At 37.7% G+C, this 27,804-nt stretch overlaps 1 protein-coding gene across 2 annotated transcripts in view; it reads right to left on the bottom strand.

The window, feature by feature from the left end:
* KLHDC10 (kelch domain containing 10) overlaps nucleotides 1-26,522 on the bottom strand; it is a 59,883-nt gene extending 33,361 nt beyond the window's left edge. For both annotated transcript variants that reach the window (XM_030308438.1, XM_030308439.1), the window contains exon 1: nucleotides 26,263-26,522. In XM_030308438.1, coding sequence (XP_030164298.1) covers nucleotides 26,263-26,434 — 172 coding nt within the window. In that variant the 5' untranslated portion in view covers nucleotides 26,435-26,522. The remainder of the gene's footprint in view (nucleotides 1-26,262) is intronic.
* Nucleotides 26,523-27,804: the final 1,282 nt, after the last annotated feature.

The following is a 27,804-nucleotide window of genomic DNA, read 5'->3' as shown; positions in this document are numbered from 1 at the left end:
CTATGTTAAAAAAAAAATACTGTAAAGAAACATACCAAAGCATTAACAGTGGTTATGATTAGGGTTGAGGGTTATCATCTCTTTTATATTATCCAAATTTCTAGGACATATTTTATAATGGAAAAACACAAGCAAATTTAGAATGACACTGAGGGAATAACATTGAAAATGACTGAATCAAAGTTATAATAAAAAATGCTTTTGATGTTTTCTCAGAGCTCTGCCAAACATCTTTGGCCTTACTCAGCCGCCAACATGAAGTCTGTCATAGGCATAAGCTAATGTTGAGGTTATTCACACAAGGTAGGCACTGACTTCAGAACCCACGTTTTCTTCCTTCACCCAAAGATCAGAAAAAGAGAGAAACCAGCAATAGAGCAAATATATGCCGTTCCAAATTCATATAGATATGTTCCTGGTCTGTAGTTTTGCTCGTTAAAGCTTTCATTTGTATAAATTCAAACTGCCAATCTTCATTCGTGATTGCTTCTACTCTTCAAAACAAAAACAAAAAGGATAATTTCTTCAATGATTTCATCAATATTTTATTTTTGCTGATTTTTGTTATTTTTTTAAAGTAATCTCTTCACCCAACATGGAGCTCAAACTCACCACCCCAAGATCAAGAGTCACATGCTCTACCGACTGAGCTAGCCAGGCACCCCTATTTTTTGCTTTTAAATGTTTTCTTTTTATTAAATTTATTTCATTATAAAAATGACATAGTCATTGACCGAAATAGGCTATTAGGCCAAACACATTCTCCTTTCTCCAAAGCCCAGCAAATAACACAAAAGCCATTTTAAATTATTTTTAATTTTTAAATTTTTTACAAATCCATAATCAAAAGAAAGCAAGAAATGTCTTCGGTGGACTAACACAGGAATCACTGCAACGTGAGAAACATAGTCCGATACACCCAGAGGAGAGGGCTACTGCAAGTGGTCAGAGCAGACCTCACAGTAAATGAAGCCCAGAGGTGGAAAACAGCAGGAAGAACTGACACAATTTACAGAATTTACAGGTTGGGGGCCAGCACAGAAGTTACAAAGCAGATCAGCCTCTCCCGCTCATTTACCTCTTTGGGTCAACCATTACAGAACAGAGGTATTTGCTCCAGAGGGAAACGGTGGCATCAAAGGAGAGGTGTCCCTCCCCTCCCCGGGTAGGAACAATGACTATAAACACCGGATCAGAGAGACAGGACAGAGCCTTGGGTGGATACTAACTCCCAGGTCGAAGAGGGGACGCTCACACTAAAGAAGACCCTGGCAATGGTGGCTCCATCCTACTTCACATTTCATCTCTCCCCACAACCATTAAAGACCTGCTGCAGTAACAGATGTAATATTCACAGGAAGGCTAACTAGGACTCTCAAATAAAGACGAATAAGCAAAAACCCAAGACTCAGACATGAAAAAGACTCAGGCATGAATGTGACAAACAGAGGAACTCAGACTAAAGAAAGAGAGTTAACAAGTTAAATAGAGTAAGACCTTACATCAAGTATAATTAATATCCTCAGAGATATGCAAAGTAATAATACATTTATTAAAAAAAAATCAATTGGAACTCTCAGGAATTAAATTTTGATCACCAAACTAAAAAACCTAGGAACTGAAAAGACACAGTTAAACAGCAAACTAAATTAGTACAATGAAAGATGGGGCCAAGAAATTCACCAGAATACAGTATAGAAGGAAAAAGAAGTAGAAAGTATTTTCAAAAGTTAAGATATAAAAGAGAACTGAGCAATCGCTACCAAAATTCCAACTGCCCTTTTTCCAGAAATGGACAAGCTAACTGTAAACTTCATATTGAAATGTAAGAAACCCAGAAAACCAAAGCAATCTTGAGAAAGAACTAAATTAGAAGACTCACACTTCCTGACTTCAAAACTTACTACAAAAATACCGTATTCAAAACAACTTAGTACTAGCATAGGATGGACATAGAGATCAATGGAATAGAATTGAAAGTCCACAAGTAAACCCGTACATCTATGGTCAACTGACTTTTAACGAAGGTGACAAGACCACTCAATGGGGAAGAACAGTCTTTTCAACAGATGGTCCAGAATTCTATATCTACTCAAACTCTCAATTGTGACAGTGAAATTAAGACATTTTTTAATGTACCAGGAAACAAAAATTTTGCTTCTTTCAGACTTCTGGCAAAAGAATTACTCAAAGATATATACTTGGGGCACCTGGGCAGCTCAGTTGGTTAAGTGTCCGACTCTTGATTTCGGTTCAAGGTCATGATCTCATGCTCCATGAGACTGAGCCCTGTGTTGGGCTTAGCATGTAGTACAAAGCCTACTTGGGATCCTCCCTCTCTCAAATAAATAAACTTAAAACTTTACTTGGAGCTAAAAAAAATTAATCCAAAAACAACAAACAAGGTACAAGAAAAGAGTAAGGGGAGAAACCAGTAATATCTGGAAGTTAAGTGCTGATTGGGAAAAGAACAAAACACAAAAGTTTACTAACATTCAAAACTCTAATCTTAGATGATATTGACAGGAATCACTGTGAGGGTAAGAAGAGGGTTGAGAGAAGGGAAAGCAGAAGAATAAAGTCTTTGCCTTGTTTAGAAGAAAGATGCAGAAAGTGATTAACACAGATATTGATAGAAAAACACAAATTTAGGTATTGCGCAAAAAAATTAGGAGGAGTACTAGATGGCTTCACTCCGAACATTTAAGGAAGATATATAACACCCATCTTACACAAATGCTGTCAGAGAATAGAGAAACTCACTTAGGAGACTAATAGAACCTTGATATCAAAATCTGATAAAAACATTAAAAGTAATTACAGGTCAAAATCCCTTACAAACAGGCTCAAAAATTCCAAACAAAATATTACCAAATAAAATCAAAGCTATATAAAAGGATAATACATCATGATCAAGTAAAATTTCTTCCAAGAATGTAAGACTGATTTAACATTAAAAAATCAGTATAATTCGCTATATTAGCAAAATAAGGAGAAAAACCACAACATCATTTCAATCAGTGCAAAAAAACCTTTGGATAAAATACCAAACTGCAAAAAAAAAGAAACTTAAGCTCACACAAAAACCTGTACACAAATGTTCATAGTAGCTTCATCAATAATGGCCAAAACCTGGAAACAACCTTCCAATGAATGAGTAATTTAACTGTGGTACATCCATACCATGGCATAAGGCTCAGTATTAATGAACTACTGATATGTGTAACAACTTAGATGGCTCCCAAGGGAATTGTGCTGAATGAAAAAAGCCAATGCCAAAAGTCAATGCCAAAAAGTCAATGCCAAAACTGTAGGACTCCATTTATGTAACGTTCTTAAAGTGACAAAATTACAGAGATGGAGAACAGATTAGTGGTTGTCAGGGGCTTACCAGGGGAGATGGCTGTGACTATACAAGGGTAACATGAGGAGTCACTGTGATGGATCTGTTCTATATCTTGACTAGGTGGTCACACAAATCTACACATGTGATAAAACTGCCTAGAACTCAATACAAACACACACACATATGAACGCATGCAAAACTAATGAAATCAAAGTAAGGTCAAACAAGCAGTATCAACGTTGACTTCCTGGTTGTGTTATTACACAATAGTAACAAAATGTTATCATTTGGGGAAACTAAATGAAGGGTGTATGGAGCATTCCATATTCTTTCTTACAGTTGCATGTAAATCTACAATGTCTCAAAGGAAAAAGTATTAAAAACATGACAAAAACTGATTACGTTGATATGGGGCAGACTGCATTCAAAATGCTATGTCTGAAACAATTATAAATATTTTAATAAACCAAACTATTTAACATGATCTAAGAATTCTGATTTAGGTGGCTATGCCATGTGTCATGATCCTATTGCTTTATACAATTCAGTGTCTATAAAGAATTTCAGAAGAGAAGCAAATTAATACTGTATTCAGAATCACTGCACAGTTGTGTAGGTTGCACACTGCACAAGAGCTCCAGGCCAAGTGGCTAAGTGAGGCTAAAATCCAGCCAACACTCTACTCCCCAGTATACTAACAGGACTATGCTTACCTGGAAAAGACATTATTTATTTATTTGTTTGTTTGTTTATTATTTTTAAGATACTTATTTTGAGAGAGAGAAAGTGCATGAGTGGAGGAGGGGGGAGAGGGAGGGAGAGATGGAGAGAGGGGGAGGGGGGAGGGAGGGAGAGAGAGAGAGAGAGAGAGAGAGAGAGAGAGAGAATTCAAGCAAGCTCCATGCTCAGCCTAGAGGCCGATGTGGGGCTCAATCCCATGATCCTGGGATCATGACCCGAGTCAAAATCAAGACTCGCAACTAAATAAGCCACCCAGGTACCCCTATTTTTTTTAAGATACACTCAACGTGGGACTTGAACTCACAACCCCAAGATCAAGACTCACATGCTCAACTGACTAAGCCAGCCAGGCACCCCTGGAAGAGGCATTTTTAAGTAATTTGCATAACAGCACACTTTGGGCTGGCAGTGACCACTTTTTTAAGTAAATGATTTTCTTTTACACTTAGAATTAACATTTATCCAGTGTCTACTCTACTCCTAGCAGTTAAATACACTCATTTGTAAGTTTCTGTCTTTTGCCTCTCAAAGCAAGAAGATCTGAACCCATAATCTTAATTCTGTCGTGTCAGTTGAATACAGAGTATTCTTTTGGAGGCTTTGGATCGGTCTCAAATCCTTTTGGAAACAAACAGGTATGTAAATCAACACAAACTAAAATATAAATTGGAGTGCTATATTGTACTGTGTTATGGCTTAGTCATGGCAGCATTTTACATATACATGTTTGTGTGTGTGTGTATCAAAACAACTGAATTCCCTTTAATAACAATACTGTTCCAGGACTCATTTAATCCTCACCACATCTGTATGAGACAGATACTATTATGATTCCCAACTTACAGTGGAGGAAACCAAGACAGAGAAATTAAGCAATTTTTCCCAAGGTCACTTAGCTAGGCAAATGAAAAATCTGGGATTCAAACCCATGCAGTTTAGATCCAAATCACTCTTTTTTTTTTTTTTTAATTTTTTTTTTTTTCAACGTTTATTTATTTTTGGGACAGAGAGAGACAGAGCATGAACGGGCGAGGGGCAGAGAGAGAGGGAGACACAGAATCGGAAACAGGCTCCAGGCTCTGAGCCATCAGCCCAGAGCCCGACGCGGGGCTCGAACTCACGGACCGCGAGATCGTGACCTGGCTGAAGTCGGACGCTGAACCGACTGCGCCACCCAGGCGCCCCAGATCCAAATCACTCTTAACGACTCTATAATAATGCTCTTAGTCACAATTCAGTTCAGCACCTAAGAAATGTGTCTAATAGAGGCATTTGCTAAATACTTGTTGAACAAACGAATGAACAAATGAAAGAACATTAAGGCAAGGACTCTCAACTAAAGGTACATTCTCCCAACCCCTCCAAAGAAGTTGTTCTCCTCTCCCAAGAGTCTGGTGTTACCCGCACCCCCCCCCCCCATATACCATCATATTGCCACCCTTATTAAAATAAAAGCCATAGTAAGTCATTGTAATGAATGAAATAACTGTAGTGTTTCTCATCCCTTAGGCTTTTAGGAAACAAGAAGCATGCACTCTGGTTCAAGGGCCTTCAAGCTAGGGGTAAGCAGCTATTGACTACTTACTCGCTTCTACTGTCCTTTCCTAATACATACACAGGAAATGTATCTTTAGGGAGTTACAATATTGAGGCAAAAGCAGCTGTATACCCCCCAGCTACCAGATATGTTATATCATCTGTCTTCAACTACACCATTTACTTATTTACCTACTTATAAAAAACATTCTATTTTCAGATAGATCTCTGTTTATAAGCTAACTCAGGTACTTTTGACACTAAGAGAGGGATAAATGGTAAATGAATGAAAATTGCTGGTTCTTGCCATCTCTGTTGCTTGTCATTGCTGTTTATTAAAACATGTTCATTTCCCCTGCTGTGCTGCATTTTTCTGTTTTCTTTCACATTAGTCTCTTGTCTCTTCTGACTTTACTCCTCTGACATTTGTTGCAAAAAGTAGGCCTATCATGCACAGACTTCTAGAAAAGTGAAGTAATCATAGCACACTGAAAGACATCTTCAAATCTTAAGATGCTTTTTGTCATTCGGTTTACATTATTAGTTATTCAAGTATTACTTTACTGGAGAAAAGAAAAAAGCCTCGCTGGTTGAGTTTTGTCTTTGGGAAAGGGAGGCAGGCACAGGAGGAGTTGTACTAGGCTCAAACTATTCTAAAAGGTAGATGGAATATTTGAAACTAGTGCTCCTAAGTGAATCCTCAGCTATACTGTCCTTCCTACGGAATAGCAAGAATAAAATAGGCTAAAATCTTTACAGATTAAAAATTAATAAAAAAGTATAACTCATAAACCTGTGTTAGATTAAAATATTAAGTCCAACAAAAAAAATCTTGGGAACACTCCTGATTTAAAATAGCACTACCACATTCTTAATGTTTACGAATGGCTGCCAAGGTTTTCAAATAAATTTTCAAATAAAAACCTTACTCCTTTGGATCAGCTTAATCTTTTGATAGAAAGAATTCACTATAAATATACCATAAACTATATATAAACTAAATGGTCTCTAAAGCTCTAAAAATTCTACAATTCTCAATGGAGTCGGAAATGCTCTAAGCATCTCAGAAATTACCTAGCGCGATAGTTCCTGAGATGCTAGACTAGCCGGCTCATTGCAAACTTACTAAAAATAATAAAAATAAAAACAAAACCAAAAAGCAGATTACCAGGTCTACCCCGGTAGGTCTGGCATATTAATTTTGGTGGGGAATCAGGTTCTATTGAGGCTAATAAAAATTACTGGCTCCCTTCCCAGAAAAATGCACATATACAATTTTACATATGATATAATCCCCTGAAGACCCATCCCCTGAAGACAGACTCATGAACTGATGGCCCCCAGGTTAAAAAGTAAAACAGAATTCAGACCCAGAATGTTATCAATGTTTTCCAAAGGGTGGTTAAATGGAAGAAAGAACAGATTCATTCTATAATCTATAAGAAGATACAACTGGGAGAAAGTCATAGAATTTGTAGCTGCACTTAAGGCAAGTCTTTGTAATAATTAGAGCCAACACATAATTTGACAGCTTTCTCCACAATGTAATAGGCAGTCCATTAGTCTAGGAGGTCAAAATAAGGAGACATCTTTAAAATAGAGAATTAGGAATACCTGGCTGGCTCAGTTAGTAGAGCATGTGACTCTTGATCTTGGGGTCATGAGTTCAAGCCCCACATTGTGCACAGAGCTTACATAAAAAACAACAACAACAACAACAATATTAAAATGGAGATTTTATAAAAAGATTAGAACTATTGTGGAATGGATTCTCATATTGTGTAGAAGCTAGGGCAAGATAATTAATTTCTAAGGTATTTTTCAATTTTAACATTTTATGGCTCTAAAGAGTTTTAGAAGAGAGGACAAAGGAAAAAGATAAAAAGTTAATTTTAAAACTTTTTTTTTTACTACTTATAAAATATTTTCTGTGTTTAAGATTTAAAAAAATAAACAAGAGCCTAAATGTCCATCAACTGACGAATGGATAAAGAAACTGTAGTTTATATACACAATGGAATACTATGTGGCAATGAGAAAGAATGAAATATGGCCCTTTGTAGCAACGTGGATGGATCTGGAGAGTGTTATGCTAAGTGAAATAAGTCATGCAGAGAAAGACAGATACCATATGCTTTCACCCTTATGTGGTTCCTGAGAAACTTAACAGAAGTCTATGGGGGAGGGGAAGAAAAAAAAAAGAGGTTAGAGTGGAAGAAAGCCAAAGCATAAGAGACTCTTATAAACTGAGAACAAACTGAGGGTTGATGGGGGGTGGGAGGGACAGGTAGGTGGGTGATGGGTATTGAGGAGGGCACCTGTTGGGATGTTGTATGGAAACCAATTTGATAACAAATTTCATATTAAAAATAAATAAATAAATAAATAAATAAATAAATAAATAAAAATAAAACTGCCTGCATTCGTATTCTATGAGTATCTGTGTTAATGTGGCCATCCTGAAATGTAAAACATAGCCAGAGAGTCTGCTTTCCTTCTTTTCTTTTATTTTTCTTTTTAGAGATGGAGGGGGTGAGAGAGAGAGAGAGAGAGAGAGAGAGAGAGAGAGAGAGAGAGAGAGTCCCAAGCAGGTTCCACGCTCAGCTCAGAGCCCAATGCAGGGCTCAATCCCACAACCCTGGGATCATGAGCCAATATCAAGAGTTGGACGCTCAACCAACTGAGTCACCCAGGAACCCCAAGAGTCTGTTTTTCTTAATTTAATATTATCTCCTTTTTTATCTCCAGCAAAACTTTGTTTAAAAAAAAAAAAAAAAGAGGGCCACCTGGGTGGCTCAGTCAGCTAAGCATCCGATTCTTGGTTTCAGCCCAGGTCATGACCTCTGGACTCTGTGAGTTTGGGGACTGCATCGGGCTCTGCACTGGCAGCATGGAGGCTGGCTGGGATTCTCTCTCTCTCTCCCTCTCTCTCTACCTCTCCCTCTACTCACACCGTCTCTGTCTCTCTCAAAATAAATATACACTTAAAAAAAATAGTTTAAAAAAATGAGTATGGTATACACCCTACTACCCTAGAAAATAACTTAGCCAGTTTCTTTACTAACAACTATGTATGTGAAACCTAATATACTGAAATAAAAATGTATAGTAATAACCTACTCAGGAGTCAAACTACATGATTTGGTCTTTTCATATTCCTGGATTTCCTGCACTCTGATGAGTATCCAGAGAATAAACTTTCTCCCCAAAAACATCCTTGAGGGAGAAATAGAAACACTATGTACTCAGTGAGTGTAGATATGAGAGACTGAGTAGGAAAAACAGATCTTTCAATCAATACATTTTGACAGTGCCTGATGAGCTAAAATTTTGCAAACTCCCTCCTTTAAGAGGCACCAAAGGCAGTTAGCTCTTCAGAGACACAGAACACTTCCTATTTCTGCAAGTAAAACTGAGGAATCAAACAGAAGGAAATTCGCAAATTCTATTAAATGACTGTATCCAGAAATGTCATTTAATACTTTGCTACTCATTCTGTCCCTTGATTAAAATTAGAAAAGTAATCAATTTTGAAGTGAAGACACAATTATTTTTTGTTGTTTATTTTTGAGACAGCGAGAGACAGAGTAGGGGAGAGCAGAGAGAGAGGGGGACAAGAGGATCTGAAGCAGGCTCTGTGCTGACAGCACACAGCCTGATGCGGGCTAGAACTCACAAACCGTAAGATCATGACCAGAGCCGAAGTTGAACACTTAACCGACTGAACCACCCAGGCACCCTAGGACACGACTGTTCTTTATGATTTCACTTTCCCTTCTCTCAAGTCACCATTTTCTGTTGGCAAATGCAATGTCTTCAAAGAAAATATCTAGACTTGACCAAAAGCAATAAAAGTTGTGTTGGACCAAACCTGGCAAAAAAGCAACAAAACAGTCACCAAATAACAAGTTTTTAATGTTTGCTATCTTATACAAAACTGTTTTTAAAAGTTCAATATTTAAAATGAAGCTATTTTGAAAAACTGGTGACAATCCTGTCATGTAACAAGCAGAAAGCCAATAAGAACTTAAAAGCAAAACTAAAAAATACCAGATTGAATACTGCTAAAGCAGACATGACTTCTAGTAAGATACTTGCTTGAAGCATCATATTAAAAAAGAAGAGCTATTCTAAAAAATAAAATAATAGCTATTCCTTCCTTAAAAATAAAAATTTCAAAAGATACATTTCACAAGAACATTTGCATTGTAGTACTTTTTCCATAAATGCATAGTGAAGTTTTGTACTTAAAATTATAACTGAGCAGAAAAAAATTCGATGTAGCTTTAAAAAGTTATTTTTCTTCCGAAATGGTTTTCTCAATGTTTAGTTTAGTATATGCATGTGCATTTAATGCTAAATATGTTACCTCTTTCTAAAGTACCCAGCTTGGAATGCACATTAGAAATTCCGTATTCTGGGGTGCCTGGCTGGCTCAGTTGGTAGAGCATGCAACTCTTGATCTTGAGATTGTAAGTTCGAGCCCCATGATGGCTGTAGAGATTACTTAAAAATAAAATCTTTAAAAAAAAAAAAAAGGTGCACCTGGGTGGCTCAGTTGGTGAAGCGTCCAACTTCAGCTCAGGTCATTCGTGGTTTTGAGCCCTGTGTGGGGCTCTGTGCTGACAGCTCAGAGCCTGGAGCCTGCTTTGAGATTCTGTGTCTCCCCCTCTCTCTCTGCACCTCCCCCTCTTGGACTCACTCACTCTGTCTCTCTCAAAACTAAATAAACATTAAAAAATTTTTTTTATCTTAAACAAAAAAAAAAGAAATTCCATGTTCTTGCATGAGGTTTGCAAGTTTGTATTTTGAGGAATTTGTTTTATGTGACACCAAGATGTTTGTGGTTAGCAGTTTTTGATCAATTACACATCTGATTCAAATTAACTGAGTTGAGAGTTTGTTGATAAAACCATATGGTAGGAGCTACTGTGGGTAAAAAGGGAAATAACTCAAAGAAAAAGCACTATTCAACTCCAAAGACTATTTATTCCTTTTTTTTTTTTTTTTTTGGTAAGTGAGGGAGAACGTGCACACGTGAGCCAGATAACGGGGAAGGGGTAGAGGGAGAGGGAAAGAGAGAACCTTAAGCAGGTTCCATGCCTAGTGCAGAGCTTGACCCAGTACAGAGCCCGATCTCATGACCTGAGCCGAATCAAGAGTCAGATGCGTAACCGACTAAGCCAACCAGACACCCCTAATTTCACTGTCTAATCTTATAGACAAATCAATGATATCTTAGAGAAAGCTTGAAGTAAATTCACTGACCGTACAGCAAATATAATAAGAACATGATATCAGGTTGGATTCTAAATGTAGCAGGAAGCAACTGAAGGATTTTGATCTGGGAAGCACATCCTAAAAACCATAGTTTTGCTTTAGGAAGATTAATCCTGTTTCAGTCTATAGAATAGAATACGAGAAGAAGACAGGAAATGACAGAAACATTAATTAGTATAATCCAGTTATAAGGCAGTGAAGGCCTGAATTACATTAGTAAGAGAAAGAAGTGGGAAGGACGGGCAGCAGAGAATCCAGCACAGAGTTAAGAGCATGGACTGTAGAACCACATTGATTGTTCCAAATTCTGGCTCTGTCTCTAGTTAGCTAATGGCCTTAGACAAGAAATGCTGGGTCTCAGCTTCCTTCTCTGTGAAAAGGGAACAATAACAGTACCTACTCCTCACTGGGTTATGTTTATAAAAGTTCCTAGTGTTATTATTATGAGGATTAAACCTAAACACTCCCAGACAAAATGGATGGGAAAGTTGAGTAAAATAAAGGGATAAATAGAAGCATGAGTTTTTAGTCCCATAACTTGAAGAAAACTTTAAAAACAGACATTATATGGGTAAGTTGGTAGTATTTATCACTATGCATTGCAGGAATGTTTTCTCTCTCTTTAAATTTTTTTAAATATTTATTTTTGAGAGACAGAGCATGAGTGGCGGAGGGGCAGAGAGAGAGGGAGACACAGAATCCAAAGCAGGCTCCAGGCTCCGAGCTGTCAGCACAGAGCCCGATGCAGGGCTTGAACTCATGAACCGTGAAACCACAATCTGAGCCAAAGTCACTCAACCAACCAAGCCATCCAGGCGCCCCAGCAATATTTTCAAATTGTAGATGAGGAACAGTTTAAATAAGTATCTATTGCATGAATGGTAAATTACTGTACATCCATATAACACAATACTTTCAGCCATGAAGAAGAATCAAATCAATCAGATCAATCAAAATCTAAATAGTAATATAGAACTACCCCCAAAATATATTTTTAGTTAAAAAAAAGGATAGGTTCATAAAGAATACTTTATATTGTACTCTAATTGCTTAAAAATGAAGATACAATGTATCTATATGCATACACATGCAAATTCTATTTCTGGAAAGGTACACCAGAAACTCTTAACAGATGATTCCTCTGGAGACAGTCTAGAGAACTAGGGATCTAGGGCAGAAGGGAAATTTTGTCTCCTTTGTATACTATTTGATTTTACCATATTTATGTAGTGTTTAGTTATAAAATTTATGAAAAGATATTAGGGGATAGGCTAGGATGAGTCCAATAACAGGAAATCATATTTACATATTTTAGCCTGAGCATAACTTTTATTCATTCTACAAGTTTGCTCAGTATAGATAACTGGTAATCTGGTCTAATGATCTTAGGGTTCAAAACCACTAAAAAACTGCTTTTAAAAAGGTCTTAAAAATAGTTCAGGAAGGAAAAACAAAGTGAACCTTAAAAAGTACAGAGGCTATTAAAAATTAGGCTGTGCTTCAAAATTCTAAATTTATATCTCGGTTTATGATATGAACTGTGTTATAAACAGTTCATAGGTCCGTAGGCCAGCCCACCAAAGCCATACCGACGGTGGTAACTAGAGTACCGTAGTATTAGAGTCCACCATTTTAGAGCCTTGAACAAGATGACCTCTCCCTCCTTCTTGAAAGGCTTTCTTCTCTTGGCTTCTGTGAAATCAAGTAGTCCTAGTTTTCCTCTTATTTTACTGACCTTCTGTGCTTGCTTCTCCTTTCCTTCCCACCTTCAAGTTAGTCGTCTGTCCTTATTTCTATTTAATCTTCCTTGGTGATCTCATCCAGCCCAGCAGCTTTAAAATACCATCTATATGCTAATAATTCCAAAATTTACATATTGACCCTCTACCTCTCCCTTAAGTTTGATTTATATATGAAAATTGCCTACCCCATATTCTCCACGTGGAGGTCATACAGGCATCACATGCTTAACATAGCCAAAACAAAATTCTTGACTTACCCCCACAATCCTGCTCCTTCCCGTCTGTTCCATCTCATTTAATGACACCATCATCCATCCAGTTGCTCAAGACAGAAACATATGATTCCTCTCTTCATACCTCACAGTAAATCCTGTTAATGCTATTTTCAAGGGGCACCTGGTGACTTGGTAGGTTAAGCATCTGACTCTTGATTTTGGCTCAGGTCATGATTTCATGGTTCGTGAGATCAAGCCCTGAGTCGGGCTCTGCACTGAAAGCACGGAGCCTGCTTAGGATTCTTTCTCTCCCTCTTCTACCCTTCCCCTGCTTACACACACACACACACACACACACACACGTGTGGTCTCTCTCACAAAATTAATAAACTTTAAAAAAATGCTACTTTCAAAATACATCTCATATTCAATCACTTCTCACCACCTATACCACTATACCCTAGTCCAAGCCACCATATTCCTTTGAGGAGACAACTACAAGTCTTCTAAATGGCTTTTATGCTTCACTTTAGCCAATTCCCACACTCCATTCTCCATCCAGCAGTTAGAGGGAGTTTTAAAAAATATAAATTGCTGGGGCACCTGGGTGGCTCAGTCAGTTGAGCCTCCAACTTCGGCTCAAAGTCACGATCTCACGGTTCGTGAGTTTGAGCCCCGTGTCGGGCTCTGTGCTGACAGCGCAGAGTCTGGAGCCTGCTTCACATTCGGTGTCTCCCTCTCTCTCTGTCCCTCCCCTGCTCATGTTCTATCTCCATCTCTGAAAAATAAACTTAAAAAAAATTTTTTAGATGTAAATTGCTGACTGACTTATTTTGCTTAGCATACTATTCTCTAGCTCCACGTTGTTTCCAATGGCAAAATTTCATTCTTTTTTATGACTGAGTAATATTCCAGTGTGTGTGTGTGTGTGTGTGTGTGTGTGTGTGTGTACACATATACATACCACAGCTTTATCCATTCATCAGTCAACAGACACTTGGACTGTTAAGTCAGTCAGAGAAAGACAAATACCATATGATTTCACTCATATGTGGCATTTAAGAAACAAAACAAACGAGCAAAGGGGAAAAAAGAGAGGGAGAGACAAACCAAGAACAGATTCTTAACTATAGAGAACAACCTGGGGCGCCTGGGTGGCGCAGTCGGTTAAGCGTCCGACTTCAGCCAGGTCACGATCTCGCGGTCCGTGAGTTCGAGCCCCGCGTCAGGCTCTGGGCTGATGGCTCAGAGCCTGGAGCCTGTTTCCGATTCTGTGTCTCCCTCTCTCTCTGCCCCTCCCCCGCTCATGATCTGTCTCTCTCTGTCCCAAAATAAATAAATGTTGAGAACAACCTGATGGTTACCAGAATGGAGGTAGGTGGGGGGGTGGGTTAAATAAGTGATGAGGTTTAAGGAGCACACTTGTAATGAGCATCAGGTATTATATGGAAGCGTTGAATCACTATATTGTATACCTGAAACTAATATTATACTGTATGTTAACTGGAATTTAAATAAAAAACATCAAAAAAATGTAAATCACATCTTATCAATCCCTTGCTTAAAACTGTCCAATAGCTTCCCTTCACTTTTAGAATAAGGAAAGGTCACAAATTCAGTTTTAGACATGCAGAACTTGAAGGATATAAGGCATGTAAGTGAAGACGTGAAGACAGTAAGTATATGGCCCTCAAGAGAGATTTGGGCAGAGGTTAGAAAGTGGCCTTACTTATTGGCATACGGATAGAAATTGAAAACCATGGATTTGGAAGAGAATACTTAAAATTAAGTTTGAAAAAAAAAAGCGTGGAGGCATAGGATCATGACTTGAGAACTCACATTAAGGCCTGGTGGAAAAGGAAGAGTTGACAAAATTAAGACTGGGTATGAGAGGCTAGACTCATAATAAGAAGAGCAGATCCGACACCTAGAAAGCTGACGGAAAAGGATGTTTTAAAATGAAGAGAGATCCAATAAAATGGAGATTGAAAAACATTCGTTTGATTTGATAACACATTAGTCATTCTGTGACTTTAACAAGACCTACTTCAAAGACGTGATGGGGAGGTATGGCGATTAAGACAGCAACTCTAGTCAATGCTTTCACAAACTTGGCTATGAAAGGAGAAGGAGAGGGGCACCTGAGTGGCTCCGTGGGTTAAGTGTCTGACTCTTGATTTTGGCTCAAGTCATCATCTCACAGCTCATGGGTTCGAGACCCACATTGGGCTCTGGGCTCATAGCACAGAGCCTGCTTGAGATTCTCTCTCCCCCTCTCTCTCTCTGCCCCTCTCCTGCTCACACTGTTTCTCTCTAAATAAATAAATAAACTTAAAAACAAAAAAGGAAAAGGAGAGATTAGAAGACATAAAACTTAAAGCTATAACGCTATAGGAATGATTTGATGGAGAGAAAAAGGTTGAAGACACAGGACATAATGTACATTTTCTGGAAAGGCAGGAGGGGACAGAATCAAGGCACAGATGGAAGAGTGGTACAACTGTTTATGATAATGTTCAACATAAAAGTGTACTCGGAAAAAAAGAATATTTAGAAAAGCCATACAAAACTTGTATGTGCTAAATACCTCAGTAAAGAAAATCTATTTTAGACTATGTAACGTAAAATAACTCTCTTGCATCAATACCTGCAGACGTTGAAAATTACCAACTCATTCAATAAACATTTACTAAAAGCATAGTAATGAGCTGGACAGTGTTCTAATCTCTGCAGAATACGGTAAAGAGTAAGACATTACTTTTGCCTTTAAGGAACCCATAGTCAGCAAGCAGGTAAGTTGAGAATTGCAATTCAGTATACATCAGTACTGTGATACACACTTTGTATATATATACAAAGGAAGGTGGTGACACAAAGAAGGGGCACAATAGCATGGGCTTTGAAGTCCAACAGACTGGTCTGAATCTGAACTCTGACATTTATTAGCTATATACCTTTGGGCAAGTTATGTAGCTTCTCTCTAAGCCTCAGTTCCTCATCGGAGAAGAAGATGCAAAAGTTATTTTCCTCACAAGGTTATGAGGATTAAATAAGTTAATGGTTATAAAACACCTTGAACAGGGCCAGACACATAGTACCTACTCATTACAAATAACCTATTTGTATTAAAAAAGAGATTTAAAAAAAGAGAGAGAATTTTAAAAAGTTGTATAAGGTACACTTGAATGGGTCTTAGAGGACAATTAGGAGAATGGCACTCTAGAAAGAAGAAATAAAATGTACTGTAGTATTACAGTAAATTACACATTTTTTTAAATCTCTCTCTCCAACCTACCCTTTGCCAAGAATTTAAGGCAACTAACTACAAATACTTCTATACAGCTGAAATATAAAATCAAAGACATCAATGGTGAGGTTAGAGAGATAGAAAGGGACAAACTGAAGAGTTAGGGTAAGGAGGAGAAATTGAGAAGACTGTGACCAATTGGGTAAGAGGTGAGCAAAAGGAAGGAATCTACTGTGATTCCCAGGTTTCTGGCTTGGGTCACTAAATGGATGAATTAGCCATGAAACTAGTTAGGATAAGGAGCAAAGAAGAAAGAACAGGTTTGGCAGGAAAGATGATGAAATTATTTTTAGACACTGAATTTAAGGTACTCGTCAGTAACTTGGGTGGTAATGTCTAGTAGCCACAGGCAAACAGTCCAACAGGAAAGTAGGTCTGGGTTGGAGACAGATTTAGGCATTGTCAGGAAATTAATAACATCACTCAGGGAGAATACAAGAGTAGGAAGGGAAAACAAATAAACAGACAGATATATTCTTGGCTACTAATATTAAGGGGCAGATAAAGGAAAACTAATGAGAAGTTCAAGAGCTAAAAGGATAACTAAGAGCTCTTCAGGAATAGAGACTTTGTCTAATTATGGGTTCCTAGGCTCTAGTACAGGAGGTAGTCAAAATAAAAATCTAGAGAAGTTGGGTAGGATGAAGACTAAGAGGTATCCAATGGGTTGAACAATTAGGAAGTTATTACCTTAACAAGAGCACTTGAGTGGAATGAAGGAGGCAGAAGCAAGACTGCAATAGATTGAAGAGAAAAAAAAGAAATTAAAATAAATAACAGAGTCTATTCTTTTTGAAAGCCTGGCTATAACTGAGAGAAATAAAACAGGACATGGGGTGCCTGGTGGCTCAGTCAGTTAAGCATCTGACTTTGGCGCAGGTCACGATCTCGCAGTTTGTGAGTTCGAGCCCTGCATCGGGCTCTGTGCTGACAACTTGGGAGCCTGGAGCCTGCTTCAGATTCTGTGTCTCCCTCTCTCTCCACCCTTCCCCTATGCATGTGTTTTCTCTGTCTCTGTCTCTCTCTCTCAAAAAATAAGCACTAAAAATTTTTAAAAAAAATAAAAGAAATAAAATAGGACATCAGCTAGAAGAAAACCTAAAAGTTATTCATATAATAAATTGAGAAACAGACTCTTCCTAATAATAGAAAATATAAATGAGTGTTTATGAGTAAAATATTTAAACATACGACACCTTTTGGGTTATTTTTTTGTTGTTTTTCTTTTTAAGTTTATTTATTTATTTTGAGAGAGAGTGCATACATGCAGGGGAGGGGCACAGAGAGAGGGAGAGAGAGAATTCTAAGCAGGCTCCATGCTGTCAGCACAGAGCCCAGCACAGGGCTTGACCCTGTGAATTGCGAGATCATGACCTGAGTCGAAACCAAGAGATGGACACTCAACCAACAGGACCACTGAGGCGCCCCTAAATACACAACAGTTTTAACAGAATCCAAGTTGCTGCTAGTGATATGTAATTACTTACATAGTATTAAAGAAAAAACAATTCACTGATAACTAAAAGGAAAGCAAAATATCAAAATGTTGATACAGTGGTTTTTAAGCGGAATTACTATGGATGATTTTCAAGTTCTCACTCAATACTTACCAAATTTTAATAATGAGCTTCTATTCCTTTTATAATTGTGGTAGTAAGAAGTGGAAGACAATAAACCATACTGAACCAAAATTAATGATGTTTCAAAGGCAGAAAAAATTTAAGAGATTCTAACTCAAAGAAGATAGACCATAGAAGAGATGAAATATAAGCAGGTTGAAAGCAGGAAAGAAATGGAAGGAAAAAATAAAACCGACACAGAAATGAAATCTTCATTGAATACAACACAAAGGAGTACAAACACTGCTGAAAACATAGTAAAGGACACGGACAAGAGGACTGAGAAAGGCAAGCAAGATATAAGTGAACTCTGAAAACCATAAAACATTGTTGAAAGAATTAAAGAAGGTCTAAATAAATTAAAAACATCCCATGTTCGAGATTGGAAGACTTAATGTTATTAATATGGTAATACTCCTCAAACTGATATGCAGATTCAACACAAATCTCTGTAAGAATCTCAGTTGAGTTCATATAAACTGACAAGCTGATTCTCCAATTTACATGGAATTGCAAGGTACCTAGAATAGTCAAAACAATCTTGGAAAAGAATAAAGTAAGAGGACTCATACTTTCTGATTTCAAAACTTGCTATAGAGCAAAAGCATGGGAGGCAGTGAGGTAACAGCACACGGACAGACATATAGATCAATAGAATAGAATCAAGTGTCCAGAAATAAACCTGAATGTTTATGGTCAACTGATTTTTGACAGAAATGCCAAGGCTATTCCATGGGCAAAGAGCAGCCTTTCCAACAAATGGTGCTGGGACAACAGGGCAGCCAACTGAGACAATCTCTACCCTACACCAAACATGAAAACTTACGCAAAAAGAATCAAACATAAATGTAAAAGGGAAGCTACATAAAACTCTTAGAAAAAACATAGGGATAAGTTTTCATGACCTTGGATTTGGCAAGAGTTTTAGATATTGATAAACTGGACTTCATTAAAATTTATTTATTTAGTTTTGGACTTCACCAAAATTTAAAACTTTTGCACTTCAAATAACACAATTAAAAAAGTGAAAAGGCAGGGGCAACCTAGGTAGCTCCGTGAGTTGAGCATCAACTCTTGATTTAGGCTCAGGTCGTGATCTCAGAGTCATGGGATCAAGCCCCTGTGGGGCTCCATGATGAGTGTGAAGCTTGCTTTGGATTCTCCCTCTCTCCCTTTGCCCCACTCCCCTGTTCACATGTGTGCACTCTTTCTTTCTCTCTAAAAATAAATTTTTAAAAATTTGGTGGGGAGCGCCTGGGTGGGTTAGTCGGTTAAGCGTCCAGCTCTTGATTTTGGCTTAGGTCATGATCTCGCAGTTGGGTTCAAGCCCCATATCAGGCTCTGTGCTGATAGTGCACAGCCTACTTGGGATTCTGTCTCCCTCCCTCTCCACCTCTCCTCACTCTTTCTCTCTCAAAATAAATAAATACACTTAAAAAAATAAAAATAAATAAGTACAAATAAAAAGTCAGATAACAACAAGTGTTGATGAGAGCATGTGGACGCAATTGGAACCCTCATACACTACTAGTAGGAATGTAAAATTCCAGCCACTTTGGAAAAGTTTGGCAGTTAATCAAAATATTAAACATAGAGCACAGAGCTACTATATGACCTAACAATTTCACTCCTAGGTATATACCCAGGAGAAATGAAAACATATGTTCACTCAGAAATCTCTACACAATTTATAGCAGTCTTATTCTTAACAGCCAAAAAGTAGAAATAGCCTAAATGCTCATGAGTGGATAAATGGATAGACAAAATGTGGTTTATCCATACAATGGAATATTATTTATCCATAAAAAGGAATGGAGTACTGATATCCACCACTTTAACATGGATGAACTTTGAAAAAATTATGCAAAATAAAAAAAGGCAGTCACAAAAGACCACATATTATATGATTCCATTCATATGAGACAGTCTACAATAGGGAAATCTATAGAGACAAAAGGTAGAGTAGCGGTTGCTTAGGGTGGGGGTGGGGTGGGGAATGGAAGCAAGAGGATAAGGGAGGTGCAGCTAAAAAATATGAGGTTTCTTCTTGAGGTGATGAAAACGTTCTAAAATCAACTGTGATAATAACAGCACATATCTGGCTATATTAAAAAACCCTGGTATTTAAATGGTGAATTGTTTGTTTGACATGTGAAGTATATCTCAAGCTATTGAAAACAGAAATGGAAATGTTAAGAAAGAGTTTAAAAGGATTAACTAGGGAGTTGGGGGCTAAAAAAATAATAATAATAAAGGGATTAACTACTCTTGTACTAAAGAAAATAAATAAAAAATGGAATTGATGGAATTGCAAGATATTTAGAAAATAACTACAACAGGAAGCCTATAACCTACAGAACACAACTAAAGCAGTATTTAGAAGCATTCTTATGATTTAAACACTTAGAATGAAAAAGAGCATTAAGCATCCAACATAAAAAGACAGAAATACAACCACAAAATAAAACCTAAGAAAAGCTAAAGGAAGGATTTAAAACAGTGAAAGAAAAAAGTAATAAATAAGAAAATAGTAGAACTAACTTAAATAAATCCAAGAGCTGGTTCTAAAATCCAACAACCAAGAAAAAAACACAGGAAAATTTTTTTTTAAATGATAAAAGAGTATCTGTTCAACTTCACACAAAATAATTTTAAAAACTTAGATGAGATGGGTTATTTTCCAGGATAATAAAATTATCAAAGCTCCCCCTAAAAGATGTATGTTGTAAGCAGCCAAATTATCATAAAAGTAGACATTATTTGTCAAATAGTTTTCCTTCCTCTCAAATACTCAAGGTCCAAAGATTTCACAGGCAATTGAATCAAACCTTTAACTTCAATGCCATTTAGCCAGAGATAGAAAGAAAACAAATTTAAAAGCACAAAAAAACAAAACTTTGAAATAACTTTTATGAAAGTGGCATAATCCAACAAAGATAAACCAAAAACTACGGAGCAATTTAGTTTATGAGGAGTGATACAAAATTTCTAAATAAAGTTTAGCAAATAGAACCCAACAGCACATTTAAAATAGTAATACATTGTGACAAAGTGAATTGATTCAGGAATGCAAGGATGGTCCAGTAGTACAATTCACCACAAAAGTAGATCAAAGGATAAGAATTATGTAATTTTCAAAGAAGCTATAGATGAACGCTTTAGATGAAATTTACTTCTGTATTAAAAAATCTTAATAAAATGGTGATAGTGGACTACTTTAACATGATTAAATACGTACACTTCAATCTGAAGTCAGATCACATTCCAACAGGAAAGCACCAAAAACACCCAATGAACTTAGGAATAAGACAAAGATCCACTATCTTACTGTTTCATATATTTTGGAAAGTACTTGCCAAAATAATGTGACAAAAGGAAGAAATAAGTATAAACACTGGAAAGAGGCAGATAAAATTATCTTTATTTGGTAATGATATGATTATTTAACCCCACAACTCTAAAAAGACAACTGGGAAACTAGCTAGTATTAGAATTCTAAAAGTGGCTAGATACAAAATTAACACTCAGAAATTAACAGCATTCCCACATTCAAACAAGATAAAAGATATAATAAAACTATAAACTCCATTTACAATAGCAACAAAAAAGATAAAATACCAAGGGCTAAACATAAGAAATGTGAAAGGTCTTAATGAAAAAATTTTTAAATGTTATTGAGAGATGCAAAAGAAGACTTGAACAAGAAATGAATATATTCCCTGCTCTTGAACAGAAGAATGAACCGCAAAAAGACATCAAATATCTCTAAATCAATCTATAATGTTCTATCAATAAAAATATCAACAGCATGGGGGAGAGGAGCTATACAAGCAAGACTATCCAGGAAAACCCTGGCAAGTAGAGTAAGAACAGACTATAATCAAAGAATGGGGTCATTAAGGTATAAATAGGTGAACTGATCAATGAAACAGGATAAAAGCCCAGTAAGAACCTCAAATTGTATGTAGGAATCAAGTACACCTATAGACAGTATTTTAATACTGCAGTAACTTGTAGCCACCTAGAAAAAAGTCGGATTCTTACCTTAACACTTTACATAATTTATATTTCATATAGATAAGTACATTTAACTTAAAGTAAAATTATAAAAGTACCTAGAAAAAACAAGAATTTTCATTTTAATCAGAAATAATAGTTAAATAGGAAAGGCCTTTCTTATGATGCAAAATCTGAAATCCAAAAAAGAATGATAATTACAACTACAAAAGAATTTTAATTTCTGCTGAAAAACTGTACCATAAACAAGGTCAAAAGCCAAATGATGAGCTATGAAAAATACCTTCAACACATAGCAAAGACAACTAATTTCCTTAAAACACAGAGTTCCTATAAACAATATTAAACATCTTGATAGAAAATGAACAAAAAATATAACCAGATGAATAAAAACTATAAGCAGATGTTATAAATAAAGTTAACAAATATGGTTCTTATACCTATTGAAAAGATGAAGAAAAATACACCTATTAAATTGGCAATTTTAGAAAGTTTGATAACCCACTCTATTATCAAGGGTCTGGGATGCAAGCACTCCAACACCAACAGTGAAACATAAACTGGTACAATCTTTATGGAAGGCAATTTCACAATATCTATGAAAATCTAAATAGTACATATCCTTTGACCCAGCAATCGCACTTCTAGGAATTTATTCTAAAGACAGACTCACTCATGTGCAAAAATATATAGACAGATATTCATCATATCATCATTTATATTAGCAAGACTGTAAACATTTTAAATGCCCATCCAAACAAAGAAATGCTACCATTTCATTCCACGTGCACGTGCACACACACACACACACACACACACGTACACTCAAAATTTATCATTGCTTGCTTCTAGGGAAAGAAGCCAATTAGCTGGGGCCAAAGGTAGAAGGAAAACTTGCCTTTTATCATATGCTCTTTTGTACCATTTGGATTTTATATCAGCAACATATATCACATTTCACATTTTTAAGTTATCAGTACTGTTTTTGCCCAGCTTTACCAGTTGTTACATATTTCCTTCTCCTTGTCAGTTTTTCAGTTCTTTCATTAGCAGCAATGTCTAACTGTCATCACAGGTAATACATTTAATCAAACTGACACCGTGAAATCACAATAGTAACTTGCACTCTATCATCTCCATGATCTGGGTGCCCCTGAGCTCTACCTCTGCATACCTATTCTACAAAAATGTTCCCTGTTCTTTCTTTACTATGTGTATAGAGATTATGAATTAGAAATCCAGGACCAACAAGCTATGAATGTCTTGGCCTATGGGACAAACACAAAATCACGACTGCATTTTAGGAGACAGCAAAAAGGCAAGAAGCTGCTCAAACAAGGTTTCACAAAATTATCATTTGTGCTGTCACCATGAATGCAGAGTGTGGTCTACTTTTAAGTGTAAGAACTTGATTTTATCCATTTGTCCAGAGTCAATGGGGCTGTAGAGGATTGAACCACACTAATCAATCAAATTCACAAGAAACTAATTGCTTACATATAATGCCAATGCATCCATCTAGAATTTAAGTACATGTACATATGTACAGACGTATATACACAATTAGTGTGTGTGCATATACGAAGAGTGTCAAATCATGCAAATCAAGGAATCACCCATAAATGATAAGTATGCCCAAGGAGAACCACATGGCACTATAAGTGTGTATAGAGAGAAGAGAATAAATCAGAAGGTCAAAGAAGGCATCCCTGAAAACACAGTGTGATCGAGTTAAGTTCTAATGGAAGAGAAGCTAAAAAACAAAAACAAAAAACCCTAAAAGCCAAAAAACAGAAGTGGAGTTAAGAGAGTTCTTGGATGATGGGCTAGCATGTGAAATGGCCTCGTGGCAGAAAGAGCATGATATGTCTAAGGTAGCAGAAAACGATCTAAGAGCAAGACCGTATGACGTAAAATTAACTCAAGAGTTACACAATGCAGTGCCTTTTAGGTCATGTTAAGGATTTCTGCCTTACACTAAAAGCAATGAAAAGCTAGTGAAGGGTTGTAAGCAGAGATGAGAATAGATTTGCGCTTGCAAAAGATGAGTGTGCTATAGGTATTGCAGGGCAAGAGGAGAAGCAGGAAGACTGCTTAGAAAACTGCAGGAGACCTAAGTGAGGAATGATGGCAGCATGAGCTGGAGTTATAGAGCAGAAATAAAATAAATGGAACTTGGTGATTAATTATACCTGAAATACAAGGGAGAAGAAAATTTAAGGAGGATGCCCAAGTTTCAGGTTGTGTAACTGCGTGGATAAAGATGCTACCACTGAAGGAGAGAGCAAGAACACTCCAGGAAGACCAGAGTGTTTTGTTTTGTTTCATCAGGGACTAGATGGAGGGTCTGCGTGCAAAAAGTAAGAAAGGGTTCTGGGTGCTTAGTATCTGGCAGTCTTGGTAGAGCCGGACAAAAAATGGAAAATGGGATTAGATGTCAATGGAGAGAGAAAGTTAGCTACAAAAACTTAAAAAAAAGAATCCTTTTTTAACCTCCAGGGTCAGCCATAAAACAGGCCTAGATATTTCTATGCCTCACCAGCACCTAAAATCTTCTTAAACAACTCAATATACAACCTTTCAATGAGTGTGGGGGGAGGGGACAGTCAAAATGCAATGTTGGGGAAAATAATTCATTGGTGTAAAAGAATTTGAAATATATTGAGATGGCAGATGTTCCCAATTCTGATAGTAAAGAAATGACAGAAGCTGCCTACTTGGGGAAGGAAGAATGAAGCACCAATCAAAAGGAAAAGAAAGAGAGAAGAGGCTGATCATCCCATTGCATGAATTCTCACAGTTTAAATTTTTCACGTTTTATCTTTCCCTCTGGACAAATGGCTGTTCTTGGCCTTGTGTGCTAAGGAAACGCAGAAATAGCTCCACACCTAAGCCCCACATCAGAAAGCATGGCTTCCACTGCCATCTGGTGGTGGCAGTGAGGAAGTGCACCAACTAGGTTCTTGGAGCCTGGGAATGCCTATATGAAGTCCATGGTATAATTAATCTGAGATCAAAGACCTAAAGATCGCAGTGGTAGAGGGAAAACCGGTAATAGTCTTTGGTAAGAGATTTATCTTCTAATCTGTCAATACACAAAAATAGAAGTTTTTGCTGTTAATTTGAGGTAGGTAAAAGGATTTCTCCTTTTTTCTTTTTCATGTTAAAGATCACATATATAGCAGTTCTAGAATACCCAGTCTGATACTATCACCTCAAACTCAACTCCTAGTATATTATATATTTGACTATTTACAACTGCTTCAATGTTAATTTTAATGGCACATATAAATGGTTAATGTGCATTTCTAACACACATCAATAACCTCATCACCAGCAAGCAACTGTCTCATTGAACGTGCAAAATTCCCTTTGTTGTCTACAAATTAATCAAATAATTTTTGACTACTTAGAACCACAGGCATGGTACTAAAATGAATTCAAAAACCATCATGTTCTCAAAACTGACCGGCTGAGCAAATATATCACTGATAGAATCAACATTATTCACAAACAATATGGTGAATGATTAACACATCATTCCTGATCGTTCTCTTCAAGGTAAAAAAAATACGCTTGCCCAATATAATATTTGACATTCTGTGCAATATTTACTTCCCTATCTTCCCTCTACTACACTTCACTTACAAATGTACCTCTTTAAAATTGTCTGCACACACACATCGATCTGATTTGTTTTTTAAAGCATCTGAACTCCAGGATAGGAAATTGTAGGCCAAAACGTAAAATAATCACACTGGATACATTTTTCCAATTCTCAATCAGCTGCTTTTATCATAATTTTGTCACCAAGTATATTCTTGATCTTCATTTTTCTCCCCTTAAAATCTAGACCACGTTATCGATTCTGTCTCTGGACATTGCAAAATATTAATAATTTAACTAGTTTTTCCTAATTCTCTTGGTTCTGTTCCCCATCCACATCCCAACACCCTCTACCCCCCTCCCCGCGCCTTTCCTCCTCCTTTCTAGTCTCAGAATGCCTAACTCTTAAACACTCGAGGTGGTTTTTACAAAAACACACTTTGGAATGTTCTTCCCTCTTCTCTCAACTTAGCACCCTTTAAAAAATAATGTCCCACAGCTAGGCGCCAATATCCTCCTTCTACAGGATCAAACTGCGGAAGAGGATGAGACTGGGAACAGAGTAACCGAAACATTTGGGAATGTCAATGAAACATCGGCCTCTCCTTTGAAAAGAAAACACAACTCTCAGCACAGAGCTTTCAACAAAGCAAAAATGCTTCTTTTCGTTGTGTTCCTGCTCCGTCCCTGACCTCAAAGACACCTTTCCTTTTCTCTAAGCCCCAGTTCCTCTGCTATGCGTGGGGCCTGCCTTTGCTCCTCCCAAGGAAAAGAAAGCCAGGGAGAAAAGAAAAGGTAGCAGTCGCCTTCCCTTCGCGCCCGCAAGCTGGCAGGACCCTGTCCCACGACTCACCTGGCAGGTGCGGCCGCCCGGAGAGTTGCACGAATCTGTTGAGCTGGCCAGTCCCCCGACCCCCGCTGCCCCCACTGCCCCCGCCGGCCCCGCTACCTCCGCCGCCGCCGCCACTGCCTGCGGCGCCTCCTCCCCGCCGGCGGTTCCTGTCCCAGCCCTGGGCGGCCGACATGACCCGCTAACGATTGTGGCAGCCGGGTCCCGGCAGCCCCTGGCCCGGCGGCACTAGCGGAGCCTCCTTGCTGGGCTCCTCAAGAGACCCGGGAGACTGGGGTAGGGGGAGCGCCCTGTCCTCACCAGCGACCAATGACTGGCTTACTTGGTGACAGGCAGCCAATGGCCAGTCGCCTTCTTGGCAGGTGGAGGGAGGCGGGGAGAGACGTGGTAACCATAGCTATGGCTAAAAAAAAAAAAAAAAAAAAAAAGTGGAGAGAGAGAAAGGCAGAAGCAGCCACTCAACACACGCATCAACCGCGCTAAGCAAGCCCGCGTCGCGAGTCCTGCGGGATCAGGAGGGCCAATCGAAGGCCGAGCAAGAGAGGCCACGCCTGCAGAAAGAGTCCCGGCGATAGTCGGTCCTCCAGCGGCGGTTAGGGTTCAGGAACTCTTCCCATAAGTACTCAAATCAGAACTAGGCTGTGAACATAATACACATGTTTGGGGGCAATACAGTGTTTCGCCGGCTGTGCAGACTGAGACCCCTTTCCCTGTTAACACACACAAAGGGCTCTGTTGGAGGAGGAAAAAAACAGAGGCGGAGTCATAGCTTAAATATAAAAGTGAGGTAGTCTGGGTTTCATTTGTCTTGTCTTTGAATTGAGTGGCTGAGCTCCTCAATTAAACACCAGCCACCTACCAAGCAATCAATTTTAAACTTGGTTAATAAACATAAAAAAGTGTTGAAGCTAACCAGTAATCCTGGAAATACAAATTAAGACTCCAGTGAGAAACCATTTCTGGTTTATTAGGTTAGTAAAGATTTTAAAAATAACACCTATCAGAAGAGTACCAGGAAAAAGGTAATTTCATGGATGACTGATGGCTATGAAAATGTTTTTGTCCAATCAAAGCCTTTTTTGCTAGTAGAAAATCTGAATCACCTGAAAGAAACACAGAAATAGGTACGGAAGATGAAGATTGAGGAAAACTGCAGATGTACAGTTCAGAAATTCTTATTGTTAAATAATTGTCAAATTATTACTGTCAAATTATTGTTCCAAAATTAAACAGAAAACTTGGCTATGAACTTACGGGGGGGGCAATGCAAAGTGGGAAAATACAGATTATTAAAGATGTTTATGAATGATAAGGGAAAAGCATATATACTCTTCAGAGAAAACAACTTTTCAAGGTTCTTAGGTACGGTGGCTTTTCTTTTTTTTCTGTAAACCTTTACATAGGAGAACCTTATGTGATGCAAGGAAAAAAGAAAAAATCTGCTGTAGCTGAGGCTGCATACATATGCTTTTGGTCAAATCTCATGTCACCAGTGGTCCTGCCTCCTTATTTTCCTACTTTTAGTCCCTCAAAGCAGGTGTTTTA

The sequence above is a fragment of the Lynx canadensis genome, chromosome A2 (genome assembly GCF_007474595.2).
Source record: "Lynx canadensis isolate LIC74 chromosome A2, mLynCan4.pri.v2, whole genome shotgun sequence".
In the NCBI taxonomy this organism is placed as follows: domain Eukaryota; kingdom Metazoa; phylum Chordata; class Mammalia; order Carnivora; family Felidae; genus Lynx; species Lynx canadensis.
The sequence above is the reverse complement of the archived record's forward strand: the minus strand, read 5'-3'. Positions and strand labels throughout refer to the sequence as shown.